This window comes from Tachypleus tridentatus, chromosome 6 (assembly GCF_004210375.1).
Source record: "Tachypleus tridentatus isolate NWPU-2018 chromosome 6, ASM421037v1, whole genome shotgun sequence".
Lineage (NCBI taxonomy): Eukaryota > Metazoa > Arthropoda > Merostomata > Xiphosura > Limulidae > Tachypleus > Tachypleus tridentatus.
In genome coordinates, this window is record NC_134830.1 from 142,333,966 (window position 1) to 142,349,021 (window position 15,056).

General features: G+C 35.9%; 1 protein-coding gene across 2 annotated transcripts in view; it reads left to right on the forward strand.

The window, feature by feature from the left end:
• LOC143253894 (G protein-coupled receptor kinase 2-like) overlaps positions 1–15,056 on the forward strand; it is a 56,996-nt gene that overhangs the window by 17,611 nt on the left and 24,329 nt on the right. For both annotated transcript variants that reach the window (XM_076508446.1, XM_076508447.1), the window contains exon 3: positions 14,913–15,025. In XM_076508446.1, coding sequence (XP_076364561.1) covers positions 14,913–15,025 — 113 coding nt within the window. The remainder of the gene's footprint in view (positions 1–14,912; positions 15,026–15,056) is intronic.

Below are 15,056 nucleotides of genomic sequence, written 5' to 3' on the forward strand. Positions count from 1 at the left end.
TTTTCGACCAAATAAATTTATTTCTTCTAAAAGGGAACCTAAAGCCAGTTTAGATACTTGCATGCACCACAGATCATCTGTTGATTGGGGGGGGGGAGGTGAATAAAGCACTCGGTCCATTTTATTTCGTTTCTTACTTTAGCCTACGTCCGGCATGGCCAGGTGATTAAGGCGCTTGACTCGTAATCCGAGGGTCGCGGGTTCGAATCCCCCTCCCACCAGACATGCTCACCCCTTTTAGCCGTGGAGTGTGTTATAATGTGACGGTCAATTCTGCTATTCATTGGTAAAAAAGTAGCCAAGAGTTGGCGGTGAGTGGTGATGACTAGCTTCCTTTCTTCTAGTTTTACATTGCTAAATTAAGGACGACTAGCGCAGGTAGCTCTCGAGTAGCTTTGCGCGAAATTGAAAACAACCCAACCCTACTTAAGCCTAATGTTATATCGTGATAGTTTTACAGATGTTGAACAAAGTCATTGAGAAGCCGGAAGTTAAACTCCACCTACAATTAATTTTATAGATATTAGTACAAAGCTCGATGTAAACTAATAGACAAGTCGTTAGCCAGGGATTGATGGCTAATATAGGAGTTGTTGTTAATTTATCGCACACCTGTTTCATACAAGCTGCTCATAATGATTATGTATATTTGGTAACTTGACTAGAAAATATAACGTTTAAAGTTCATCAGCTAAGTTTGATAGAAGTATGGGCAGGGCATCTAGAATTTGGAGGTTAGTATAGATAAGTGGTGTTTTGGACACAGTTTATTCTCAAGGAAATATGCTGAATAGTGTGCCACGTGATATTTTAGGATTTGAAAGATTTTTTATTTGTTTTCAATTTAAGCATGAACATGTTTTGCGTTTTATATTTCCAACCCTAACTCAGAACTGATAACCAGAGAAATAGGATAACCAACTAGTGGTACGTACACTATTCAACTGAATAGCAGAATTCACTGTTACAGCTATAACGCTCTTCTCCTCACACACACACATCTGAAATGAGGAACATTTTCAGTAACCTATCGCGGCTCGAACCACCAACTCCGTCAAAGTAACTGGGATATCTCGTATCCACAGATAATTTTAATTTCATTACTTTTATCATGATCCTTCCCGTCTATGTTTAAAACATTGATAAATAAATCTACTCCTAAATGTTCGTCCTTATTACTCTTGTGTTAATTAGGCTTAGTTTTTGTGTGAATTATAGTGTTTTCTTTAGTTATGCAGTGTAGTAAATACAAAGTGTCTATTACAGTACTTGGCTAGTTGCCAAGAACATCATCAATGACCTTAATTTAAGTTTTAATAAATGTCGCTAATGTTTTCTTTTGTTCATGATTCTGCAGAGAAAAAATAAATTGTCGCCTCCATTTTGAAATCCTTGATTACTTCAGTATGAATATTGTATGATCCAATAAAAATAATTTTTAGTTCAAAAGTAATATTTAAATAATATATAATGTTTTCATATATAGTTCATATCATGGTATGGAATAGGGGTAATGTTCTGTAAATTTTAACCTTCAACGTTTGTGTAAACACTCACCGCACCGTTGGAAATTTCCATCCTCCCCACCCCAATGATTTGGAATAGTGCACATAAGAGATTTAAACGTACAGTTAATATCTACTGAAACATTACATTCTGATTTGATACACTTTGTTTTGCCGCAGTCATGGGCCCCCCTGGTAGACAGCCAGTTCCATGCAAACACATCTGACGTCCCCATGTTTTCGGTACACGCGCCATTGCGATGAGAATAAGTACAAACATAATTATTTGCAACTCAAAGGATGCAAAACAGTTAGAAATATTTATTTCCGGCACATAACCATGTTCTTACGTAATTAATTATTCATCCCTATAGTGGCTTATCTGTAAACCTATGTTTTTATATCACATAAAGACAGCGACAATTATTTATAATTAATCTATAAAATTCGAATATATTTGCTCTCTAAAACTAATTACAAATAACTACAAAAACGAGGTATTGGTAGTTTTAAATTTTTTATGGAGGTACCCTTGTGTTTGTTTGATTGTGTCTTGATATCCAATTCATAAATTAGGAACTTACACCTTCTCAAATCTTAAGATGTATGGTAGGTTGTTGGTGTATTGTCAGGTATTACAGTATATGATAGAATGTGCAGTCCAGGCAACAGTCTGTTTATATTATTTGGAAAAGATGTTTTGATTTAATTAAAGGTCATACGTTAAAAAAAAAAATAAAGATACGGTACAGTTGAAACTGCTCGATTGAGTTTTATTCCATTCGTTATTAATAAACACAGGTAACATTTTGAAATGGTTACAGAACGAAAACTGTTACCTATGTCCAAACAGTTTAGTACCGGTGTTTTATTATTCCGACAGTGCGAATAAAAACGATTATAAAATGAAAGATCTCAATCATCCTAGACTTGTTTATTTCTTGAAAAAAACAAACAACGTCGTGTTTCACAGCTATTTCTGACTTGGGTCAAAATCACGTGCATTTCACGTGGTACCAATAGCAACGTTGTTTTCTGGTTTTTACTAGGCCTGAACACTAATGACATCATACGGAAGCCAACTGACAATCATCCATCTTAGGCCTGACGGAAGAGACTTGGCAGTAGTCACGTGATCATCTTTTGGGGTCGAGAATGTTATTCCGCCATATGCTACGAATTAAGAAACTGCTACGAAGAATTTTAATATCACAATTTTGTGTGTGTGTGCGTGCTTGAACATTCCAGACAACAGGGTTTTTTGTGTTTTTTTAAGAATTAAGAAAAACTTAGTGATGTCGAGAAAACCCACTTGTAGAGAAAAATATATATGTAAAAACGGTTCGTAAAAATTTTTCTTAACCCAAACGAGCCGTTTTTACATATATAAGAAACTTAGCACTTCTTTCCATGCTTGATATCATAATTAAAACTTGGTAATTTTAGTAAAGCTCCGCGTGAAATTTTTTCACATTTTCGTACTGTACCAGCTACTGCTAGTAACATACTAGATTGTAGGAAGTTTGTTTGTTTGTTTGTTTTTGGAATTTCGCACAAAGCTACTCGAGGGCTATCTGTCCCTAATTTAGCAGTGTAAGACTAGAGGGAAGGCAGCTAGTCATCACCACCCACCGCCAACTCTTGGGCTACTCTTTTACCAACGAATAGTGGGATTGACCGTCACATAATACGCCCCCACGGCTGGGAGGGCGAGCATGTTTAGCGCGACGCGGGCGCGAACCCGCGACCCTCGGATTACGAGTCGCACGCCTTACGCGCTTGGCCATGCCAGGCCCTTGTAGGAAGTACCGCAAAAGGTTTTTGTTGAAGGACATAAATACAGATACCTTTGGACTGGGCGTGGTCCAGTGGGTAGTATGTCCGGACTGTGAATCTAAGGAGTTGTGGTTTGCATTCCATTACCGGAAAAAAAAAAAAAATCTCTTAAGGCTTTAGGTAGTGAGTTTACTATGAAAGTGGCGATCAAATGACACCATTCTATTAAACAACAGTGGCCCAAGAGTTGGTGGAGGATACTCATAGCTGTTTTCCCGGGGCCCGGCATGGCCAAGCGTGCGACTCGTAATCTGATGGTCGCGGGTTCACATCCCCGTCGCGCGAAACATGTTCGCCCTTTCAGCCGTGGGGGCGTTATAATGTGACAGTCAATCCCACTATTCGTTGGTAAAAGAGTAGCCCAAGAGTTGGCGGTGGGTGGTGATGACTAGCTGCCTTCCCTCTAGTCTTACACTGCTAAATTAGGGACGGCTAGCACAGATAGCCCTCGAGTAGCTTGTGCGAAATTTCAAAAAACAAACAAACATCATGTACATGTGAAATGTATGTGTTTTCTTATAGCAAAGCCACATCGGGCTATCTGCTGAGCCCACCGAAGAGAATCGACCTCCTATTCGTTGGTAAAAGAGTAGCCCAATAGTTGGCGGTGATGACTAGTTGCTTTCCCTCTAGTCTTAGGGACGGCTAGCACAGATAGCCCTCGAGTAACTTTGTGCGAAATTCAAAAACAACCAAACAAAGCTGTCTTCCCTCGTAATCAATGTTTCGAAATTTGAGTCGATTACGTAGAGTTCAGTTTTTGTGTAGATTTTGTGCAAAATAAAATTATGGAAGATGCTGATAAGCTTCCCGCTTTAAATAATCGGATGTTACGTCATTATTGTGTGCTCGTATCAATTAATTTGGCTTTAAATAAAAGCATACTGGTGATTTTTGAAGAATTTGTTTTAGGCTTAGCAAGTTCGGTGTTGTCGTGTGTCTCAACTTGTGTCAACTTAAATACCAGAATCGGTAAAACTTCGCATTAAAATGGTTGTATTTTTTATCATTTAAATAATTGCATTTTTGTGATTATTTAAGAGGCTACGGTGTTAAACGATAATTAATAAACAATTTCTATATGGTACGTATTTGATTTACAAAACGTCCAGGCTGTGGGTCGGAAGGTTCACGTTCGAGCTTGCGATATGCCACTGGAACAACACATTGCTCACTTTAAGCTTAGGACGCGTTTTAACAGTCATTCTTTTTGTTCGGTAAAGACTAGTCGTGTCAGTGGTGGATGATACTGACCAGTTATCTTCCCTCTGGTGAAAAATTCTAAATTAGAAGCGTTTTAAAAACTTTAGGTCTTTTAAAATTCTCATCCTTTTACCCCACGAGTCGTTTAAGCATTTTGAGAATGTAAAATAACAAAGGATTGAAACTAGAGATAATTTAAACGATATTTCTGAGCTATCAAAAAAGATAGTTCAAGAATAAGAATAACTAGGTTAAAATAATCGTGTAATGTGATTGGTTCAGCTTATTCACTTGAACTTCTGCGTGGTGTTTGATATTAACAGATTTACGACCTCTTATGGTAATTCTGACCTAGCGTTAAGCTTAATTTATTGTTTATTTCTCAGGAGAAGAAGAGAGGAAAAAATATTTTCACTTGGGAATCTTCTCTTTTGATGAATTTACTAGCGGTACTTGCTAATTGTGATGGATGTGTTTGAAAAAAATCATTACATTGAACGTTTTGTCTGATAGTGAATATTAGTGTCTATGGCTTCAGTCGTTTTGTGGCCTTAACAGTACTAGTTTATTTGTCCAGTATTGTATCAGGTGCTACAGAGGTTTTACACGTACCTGGATCATTGGGATAATATCACGTGCTACAGAGGTTTTACACGTACCTGGATCATTGGGATAATATCACGTGCTACTGAGGTTTTACACGTGCCTGGTTCATTGGGATAATATCACGTGCTACAGAGGTTTTACACGTACCTGGTTCATTGGAATAATATCACGTGCTACTGAGGTTTTACACGTACCTGGATCATTGGGATAATATCACGTGCTACTGAGATTTTACACGCACCATGATCCTTGTAAGAATAATGTAGAACGTGCTTTAGAATTATTATAAAATAAATAACCAGGCATGATTCGTGTAGAACAGGGACACTCCATATGATAAAAAGAGATGGCTTGAAATACTGTATGCATGTGCAGTTATGACTTATTTTATTCAAACCTTTTGTTTATTCATAAGTATGGTGTATGTGTCGTCCATACTTATGTGTATTGAGCTAACACGTGAAGTTATGAAATTCTGTTCACGTATGCGTTTACTTAAGTTCTTTCTAAATGAAATGTATTTATTTGCATAATTCACTCACTGAGGCTCAATTTGTTATGATGCAGTCGTTTCACGCGCAGAATTTCCGTACGGGTTGTTTATTTTCGCTGCTAATCTCAAGTGTTGTTTTTTACAACTTATCTCACTTTTTGCCGTAAGATTTTTAATTACGTAAGGTTTGTTTCTCAGTATAATTAGTTTTCTGTTTGCTTAGGCGTTATCAACCAATACGTGTCTTTTAACAAAGTACCTGCTACCTCGTGCTTTTGATTAGGGTTTAGATATCTTCTCGAACATTTTGGAACTAAAAAGATCTAACAGAAGAAAAAATAAAAGGGAATAAAACGAAGCTTCTAATCAGAGCCCAGAATATTTGACCTTTTTTGAAATTAACACTTAAATAAAGGAGAGAAGCCTCACACCAATCACTCGGTTGTTTGACCGGACCTGAAGTTCTCTGTAAACAGAGTATTGTCAACATGGCCTGGTCTTGTAAGCCGGGCACAAAAGCTTTTAGTTCTGGGTGGATACGTTTCTCGAATTCTGGTGTGTTACTAACACATGATGTGCTTTGATTAGTCTTGTTTCTTTGTAAACAGAAAACAGTAGACTAGAGAGATAGAGAAATCTTTGGATTGTAAGACAGATGTGTGTGTCTATAACAGACTAAATATTTGAGCTTTTCGCATGTTTTCATGCAGGAAATCTTAACATTTTGTATTTCTGTTCTTTAAACATTCATTATACCTTGTATTTGGTTAGCAGGAAGTTTTTAACTGTAAATATCGGCAGTTGGAGTAAAACAGTAGAACCAACCAACCTACAGTTTTTTTTACAGGTGTCAGGATAGAACAACTATCATTTTTACCTGTGGTGTTAACAACCTACAAGTTTTTTTTACAGGTGTCAGGATAGAACAACTTCATTTTTTATCTGTGGTGCTAACAATCAACAATTTTTTACAACCACCATGAAGAGATAAAGTGACATTTGGTCAAAATTCAGAAGGACAGTATGGAGTCAGTACTACATTGCAAATGTTGAAAAATAAATTACGTATATGTAGTTCTACTGGCGGATACAAATAAAACGCTACAGTACTGTAGTTATTCATTATTATGTTCTACCAATTTCGTGACTTGAAAAGCTTCGTGATATTTGAACTTTTTTGTGTGTGTTTTCTTATGGCAAAGCCACATTGGGCTATCTTCTGAGTACTGAACATTTTCCATTAGATTAGCTGTAAAATTACACACTGAATGATGACCTTTGACATTACGAAACCACAAGATGAAAACCAAATGAGTTCAAAGGTTGTAGTGATTTGTTTTATATATCCACTGTAGGTGACAGCGGGAGATAGTTACCCTCCATTTCGTTGTTCAGTTTTATCAAGAGTAAACTATCACAGTTAGTCCTACATAAAACAATATCGACACAAATTGATGCAATGCGAAAGTTTACAAATTCTGTTCTAGAACATTCTAAGGTTATACTCTAATGATGCTACAGTTTGCTCTGTAATTCGACATCACTTTGTTTGGCACTAGAATCCTCGACTCGTAATCCGAGGATCGCGGGTTCGAATCCCCGTCACACCAAACATGCTCGCACTTTCAGCCGTGGGGGCTGAATAATGTGACTGTCAATCACACTATTCGTTTGTAAAAGTAGCCTAACAGTTGGCGGTGGGTGGTGATGACTAGCTGCATTCCCTCTAGTCTTACACTACTAAATTAGGGACGGTTGGCGTACATCGCCCCCGAGTAGCTTTGCGCGAAATTAAAAAGAAACCAAACAAGCACTAGAATCAATCGCTACAATTTGGGTCTAATTATCTTCTGTTCCCCTTTTAATCCATACGGGTACCTACATACTGGGCCACTGTATATTAACCTAAATATTAAAGACCGTGTTTTGACTACAGATTAAATTGTGGGTCTTGGAATAAATTCTAATTTTAAAATCTTTATCGCCATCTATTGTTTCGTGCATAACGTCCGTTTCGATTTTGTTTTTATATGTCTGCTTCTCTGATGATAGTTTGTAGTGATGGATGAAGTTTAACGATATTTAATTTTATACAGTAATTACTGTTTTAACGTATAACTAACGTTCCTTTCTAAGTAATTTAGCCAAGAAATATTTTCCTGTTCTAATGTTGTCACGGGTTAAACCTAATGATTTTGAGGGTTGTCTATCGTGCCCCCCCCCTTCTTTCACGTATGGCTTCCCACAATGCACTTTCTAGAAACTTTTTTTTTTTTTTTTTAGCCCAAGGGACAAAACAAAAAAGATATTTTTAAGAGTTAAAGCCATTAGGAGACGAGAACAAAACTGAAATGTGTATTCCGTGAGCGGAATGGATCCCGGAAAATCTTCCATGCGAATCAAGTACTTCATCAGCTGAGCTGCCCCCTAGTGGCACAGCGGAATGTCTGCTGACTCGCGCCGTTATAAACCGATTTTTAATACCCCTTATGGGCAGATAGCCCATTGTGTAACTTTGTGCTTAATTCCAAACAGACAAAATCAACTGAGCTTAAGAATTTAGCCTAATAATTCTCGTTTTATTTACTGAACCTACAGACAATAAGTAAAAGTTCATAATGTATGAGTTGCGTTTACCTTTATCATGTAACAACTTTATTACAGGAGGTATAAAGCAGTTTTCTTCGATTTGTGGGTAAAAATAGAATGTATAGAACCAATTTTGACTACAAATGAAAGAATGTATGGAACCAATTTTTGACTACAAATGAAAATTACTTAATAATATAAATATTTATTATCTTCATTAATCCTATATTTGGAAGAGATAGTTGAACGTGATTATTTTTAACAGTCATAACATAAACCTTTCAATTTTAAAATTGTTGGTGGCCCAGCATGGCCAGGTGGTTAAGGCACTTATGTACATCCATATTCCATCTTTTGGGCATACTCGTGTAAGTGTGTGTTTATATATATATATGGCAAGGTGGTAAGGCACTCTCCTCGTAATCTAAGGGTCGCGGCTTCGAATCCCCGTCACACCAGACAGGCTCGCCCTTTGAACTCTGGGGGCGTTATAATGTTATGGTCAATCCCGCTATTCGTTTGTAAAAGAGTACCCGAAGAGCTGCTAAATTAGGGACGGCTAGCGCAGATAGCCCTCCAGTAGTTTTGCGCTAAATTCAAAACAAACCAAATCAAACCAAAATTGCTTTGTGTGTGTGTGTGTGTGTGTGGGTGGGTGGGTGAATTTGCTCATGCGAGTTTATACTATAATGCAAGTCGGGAACTTTTTTTTTTTTTTTGAGGGAGGGAACTTCAATGTGTTTTGAATTATTTCTGATTTAATTATGACCGTTACATATATCCCTGCGTTCACTGAGGTTTCTATACGTGTACTTCCTGTTTACTTCCGGAATGACGTCGGTTCACTTCCTCTGTATTTGTGTCGGAAGTACACCGCACGTGCTTTATCACATACAACACTAACCGCCAATGCCAAACGTAAATCCTTATTTAAAAAAATAAGGCTTGATTAAAACCAGGAATCCCAACATTGTATGTAGAGGATCCAGTTGAGATAATTTACAATGAAGTCTGGGGGCATATTTTGAGTCCCCTAACGCCCCCTATTTTTTGTGTATATGAGTAAAACTTAAGGAAACCGATGTAACAATTTAACTGGCTAGAAAAGCAACAAATAACTACAAGAATCATTATATTAAATCATAATTTGAGCTCCCTCCCTTTCTACACCCGAATCGTAATAGTTTTGAAACATAATTTTATCCTCGCGAATAGTAATAATTGTAAATGACAAATTGGGCTTCCGTCCGCGAGTCGTCATTTATGTCATAATTTTGTTTCTGCCCGAACCACCACCATCGTAAATCGTAATAAAGTTCCTCTATGTTTGTTTGTTTGTTAGTTTTAGGAATTTCGCACAAAGCTACTCGAGGGCTATCTGTGCTAGCCGTCCCTAATTTAGCAGTGTAAGACTAAAAAGAAGGCAGCTAGTCATCACCACCCATCGCCAACTCTTGGGCTACTCTTTTACCAACGAATAGTGGGATTGACCGTAACATTATAACGCCCCCACGGCTGAAAGGGCGAACATGTTTGGCGCGACGGGGATGCGAACCCGCGACCCTCAGATAACGAGTCGCACGCCTCAACACGCTTGGCCATGCCGGGCCGTTCCTCCATGTATTTTAGTGAAGATTGGAATATTATACATTTTTGTTGGGAAAAAATCAACTACCTGAATTTAGAGGGATCTTAAGTAAAGAATGCGAAGATTCTTTTGTTCTGAATGGAATTTGTCTTATTATGTTTAGAAGTGTAAAGATTTTCAAAGTGTGTTCCAAAAGTAGAAACTTTGCCAACACTTTTTTGTTACCAAAGGTGGAACAAAAAATCTAAACCTAAAACATAATTCTTTGTTTTCACCCTTGTGAATTTTGTTAGCAAGATTATTTGAAAACAGCTTAATGGATTTGGACGCAAGTTGGTAAACATTTGGATTGTAACTCAAGTTAGAAGTGATTAATTTTTAAGGCCAAATGTCGCGAAACAAATTCCTTTTTATTAAAATGGGGACCGATTTTTCAAATTATTTTTTATATATAACTGTCAAAAATGACCGGATTTTGATGAAACTTGGTGAGCATGTGTAGAATATAATTGCATATTTACCTGTCAAAAATGACCGGCATGGCCGGGTGGTTAAGGCACTCGACTCGTAATCCGAGGGTCGCGGGTTCTTATCCTCGTCACACCAAACATGCTCGCCCTTTCAGCCGTGGAGACATTATAATGCCACGGTCAATCACACTATTTGTTGGTAAAAGAGTAGCCCAAGAGTTGGCGGTGGGTGGCGATGACTAGCTGCCTTTCCTCTAGTCGTGCACTGCTAAATTAGGGACGGCTAGTGCAGATAGCCCTCGAGTAGCTTTGCGCGAAATTCAAAACAACCAAACAAAACCCGTCAAAAATAGTCTCTGTCCGTTGATAACTACGGACATGTGGACAAAGTTTCAATGTTTTTCAGAGTATACGATCAATGGTGCGTGATGAAGATATGCGCTCCACTGACTGCCCTAGTTGTTGTTTTTTTTAACATATTTAGCTTGTACAAACTTATGAATAGGCAACATAAATTTATATACACAATCACCTCGAAGGAAAACGGCTCTTTAATGGGAGATGCGCTTAAATTGATATTAACTTTGTGAACGATTTATTGACAGAATATCAAGTCGGATAAAGTATGCATAAATATATAATGTGAAGTACTACTGTACTGGGAGCCAGTTGTCAAAGGTAAAGGTTGTAGGAAGGTCACGAGAATAAATGTAATCCCTTTCTGTTAACATGGTGACCGATTTTTAAAACTAAAAAAAATTCTCTATAACTTAGTCAAAAATGATAAGATTTTGATGAAACTTAGTGGAGATATGAAGAATATTATTGCATATTTACCTGCCAAAAATAAAATTCGTTAATAACGATTTAACAGGTAAATAGATATACAAAATTTTCCAGTATATTCTTTTTACACACTGAACATTATTTGTACTAATTATGAATCTGGAGGGTACTTTGTACCCCCCACTACTCATAAGGGGTTCTTGAAATTCTCCTTTGTTCACAGGCGCTTATTTTTAATTGGCGTTTTGGTTTGACAGTATAGGCAGCATAACGGTCATTCTTCACGTTATGTGTAAATTATCTGAAAGTTGCGAAGTTAGAACGTATTTAGTAAATTCGGGAAACAAGATGCGAAAAGCAACTGTTTTATATGTGGTGGAAATTCTTGATATCACTATTAATTTCCTAACAACAAAAGTACTAAAAACTGAGTAAATGAATTGGTCTCAGGTAACGATGTTGGTTTCCATGATGTTAATTTGATAAATATTCTAACGATAGACATGAACTTAATATGATGGAACAAGGAGAAAAAATTAAGAATTTCAATTCGTTCGTTTGGGAAAACGTGTGGGTTCAAGAAATCAGTAAGTTAACATAAGATACGAAACCCGAGCTCTTTCGGAAAGTGGATATTTCAGTGCGCTCGGTTTTAGGGTTTTATATCTTTCAAGAATTTAAATGTGACCATGAATTAGAGCAGTGGTTCTCAACCTTTTTTATGCCCTGCACCCTTAAAAAATTTTAATATGTTCTCTCACCCCTCACAGTAATTATTTATTTAAGAATAAAGGTGAAGGTGGCCTAAGCAAATGTTATCTCGCACCCCCTGGAACGCTATCTCGCACCCCTGGTTGGGAACCACTGAATTAGAGGTACGAGCTGAAAAGTTGTAGAATAATTTTCTTAAAAATAGATAATAGGTGGCAGCACCGTGCACGTAAAATGTTTGGTCAGTGTGTTTGTATCATGTAAAATATTAAGACAGAGATATGGATGGATTTAATAAACGAAACTGTTTCACAAGAAAGGAAGATCGAGAACAAAAATTTACGTGAAGTTGATAAAACACTAATAACTTTAAATATCTGACATTAGAACATCAGACTAAAGTTTTTAGTCCAAGAAAATCTGTTTATATCAAACAAAACAAGATTTTCAGTACTATTGGAAAACCCTGTAAAATTTCAAATTTGTCATCGACATTTACATATTTTTTTTGATGTTGATTTGGTAGTTGACATCAACTATTTCCCCGTAAGGCTACATGTTGAGTTTGTTGACTTGCATAGTAACTGTATATTATATTCATTTTATGGGGACCAGACCCACACTCTGGGTACACCTGCCTTTGACTATGCCAAAGCTGTTTTTAATAGCTCCAGATACTTTGTGCAGGTAACCCTCGAGTAGCTTTGCGCAAAATTCAAAATAAACCGTATACTTTAAATCTATCTTTGTAAAATGATGTATGTGTCTGGACAAGCACCTCCACTTTTCATCTTCTGTCTACACATCACTATTATAATGTGTATTTTTAAATTTTTGTGTTAAGCATACATTAGTTTGATAATTTTGTCTAACAGCAATATACCTGTCACTATCAGCTTTACCCTATCATAACAGAGATAAACAGTTCCGGGAGTAGAGGGCGTTCTAAATTAATTTTAAAATAAACGTAAGGGAGGAAGTCAAGCAGAATAAATTTGGTTGATTTCTACACATCGAATTAGATAAAAATATACACACGTAATGATTATTGGCATCAGTGTGAAGCCTGAATGACGAGATCGACTACCATTAAACAAGTAAATAAATAAAATAACACAAACTAATCTAATATGGATGACAAAGAAGCACGAGCCTTGTTTTGGTGCTGAATAGTTGTAGTGTTTGGGATTTGATGAACTGCTTTTCTGTTTTTAGCGTGTGATAAATTTTTGGTCAAAAGTTTAACAGTCGCATTTTAACATTTAACGAGTAGGTATTTTGTTATTTACTATATTTTACTTTTAATTTTCCATTGAAGTAAGGATAAGAACTTTTTTCTTGGAAAATTAGGTCAATAAACTCCAAAAACACTACAGTTTGAAGAGTTTCACATTTTTTGTACTTTGATTTTTATTTACATTTCGTGCACAATATCATTTTGTTCATTGTAATTTTTTAAAAATATTACTTTTACTAATAGGAATTTAAAATATTTCAGCCTGTTTCTAGGAGATTGGAAGCTGTAATGTTATTGCAAAAGACATAAAACTTTTATACATTAATTGTAAGAATTTCTGAAGATTTAAAATCAAAACCAAAGTACAGTTACTTCTCAGAGTAAAGAATTAACAATGCATAACCAAGTGTGACCAACTTCTTAGACTGTGAATCACAGGGTGCATAGTCCATGTCTTGTTGTTGCAAAAAAATCTTTTCATGCTAGAGGGATATTGGTGTGTTTTATTGGTCAGATAGGTCATAGCCTTTCTTCTAGTCTACTGACCAATTCAAGTTAGGGACATGTAACCACAAATAGTGTTTGTGTACTTTTATACCAAAATTTTAAAAGACAAACAGTTAAAAATGTAATATTGTAAATAAGCAAGATGTAACAAGGAAACTAGTTTTGATTACTGTGAAACAAAATTTTGTGTCCAATTAATAAAATTGAGAGAAAAATTAGTGAAACAAAAATGTGGATGGTTATGAGTTTAAGGAACAAACAGGTGAACACATAACTACATACAAGTAAGTGAAAGAAATCACATAAGAATTATAGATTTTAAACATTAAACTTATGCTATATTTCCTGAACAGCATTAGACATGTATATGTACACACATACATACGTACCAATAATTTAAGGATCATAAGGGACCTTTATTCATTATACGAAGTTACAGCCATGAAGGATAAGAGACAAAAACAACAACAACACAATAATTAGTACAGTTGCAGAATAATATTTGTAAATATAGTTTGTAACCTTGGATTTAAATCTTAAACTAGCAATAGTGCAAATATGTGGGTTAATTTGATTTAAAATAACAGTACTCGAGTAGTAAAAGTACTTTGAACTAAGAGCTAGTGCATTTCTTGGACAGAAAAGTATTTTGGTTTATCTAAGCCATATTCTATCCATTGTACTTTACTCTAAAATAACAATGAAAGCCAGTTCTCATCATTCAAATATTTATCAAGCCTAACCTTAAAATACATTCTTTGATTGATTATACCCTCTCCTGTGAATTGTAGTTTTGCTCATGCAAATAAAATAAATACAGCTAGGCCTCCTATATTAATGGATAACATCAGAGCACTATGTGGAAATTTAAAAAGAACTCAGAATTCCATAAATAAATGTCAGTCTTATTGTACAATACAGAATTTACAGAAGTTTGTTTGATTTTAACCATTATTACAAATGGTGAAATTATTTACAACTATACATTAAAGATGCTGATTCATTCGATTAAAATACAAAATCGTACCATCTTTTGTGGACTTAGAAGTTTTATCTCAAAGGTTCTTAAGTCTCGTGTCTAATGCTCTTGTCAATCCAGAACGAAGATAATTGTAGTGGGAAAGTATTTGTTTATTTAACCTTATTTAATGTGTGCAGTAAATTTAATCTTTGAGAAGTTTTGTTAAGTAATGCTAGACTATTGGTTACATTTTTGTCTCTCACTAAAATTAATGTTTTAATGTCCTGTATGTTAGTGGTAGTTATCTTTAGCTGACTGTGCTTAATGCTGGTATCCATTGAAGTTTTTGTTAACTCTGTAAAGGTTGTGGCACTACCTTTACATCTCATGAAAAAGTATAAACATTAATTTACTTAACAGATGTTCAATACAGTTACGTTGTTGAACAACAACCAATAGGACGGCTTCTATTTCGACAGTACTGTGAGACCAAGCCCCATTATCGGAAATGTAACGACTTCTTAGACGAAGTGGTGAGTAAAACTTATTACGTTTCGTTATTTA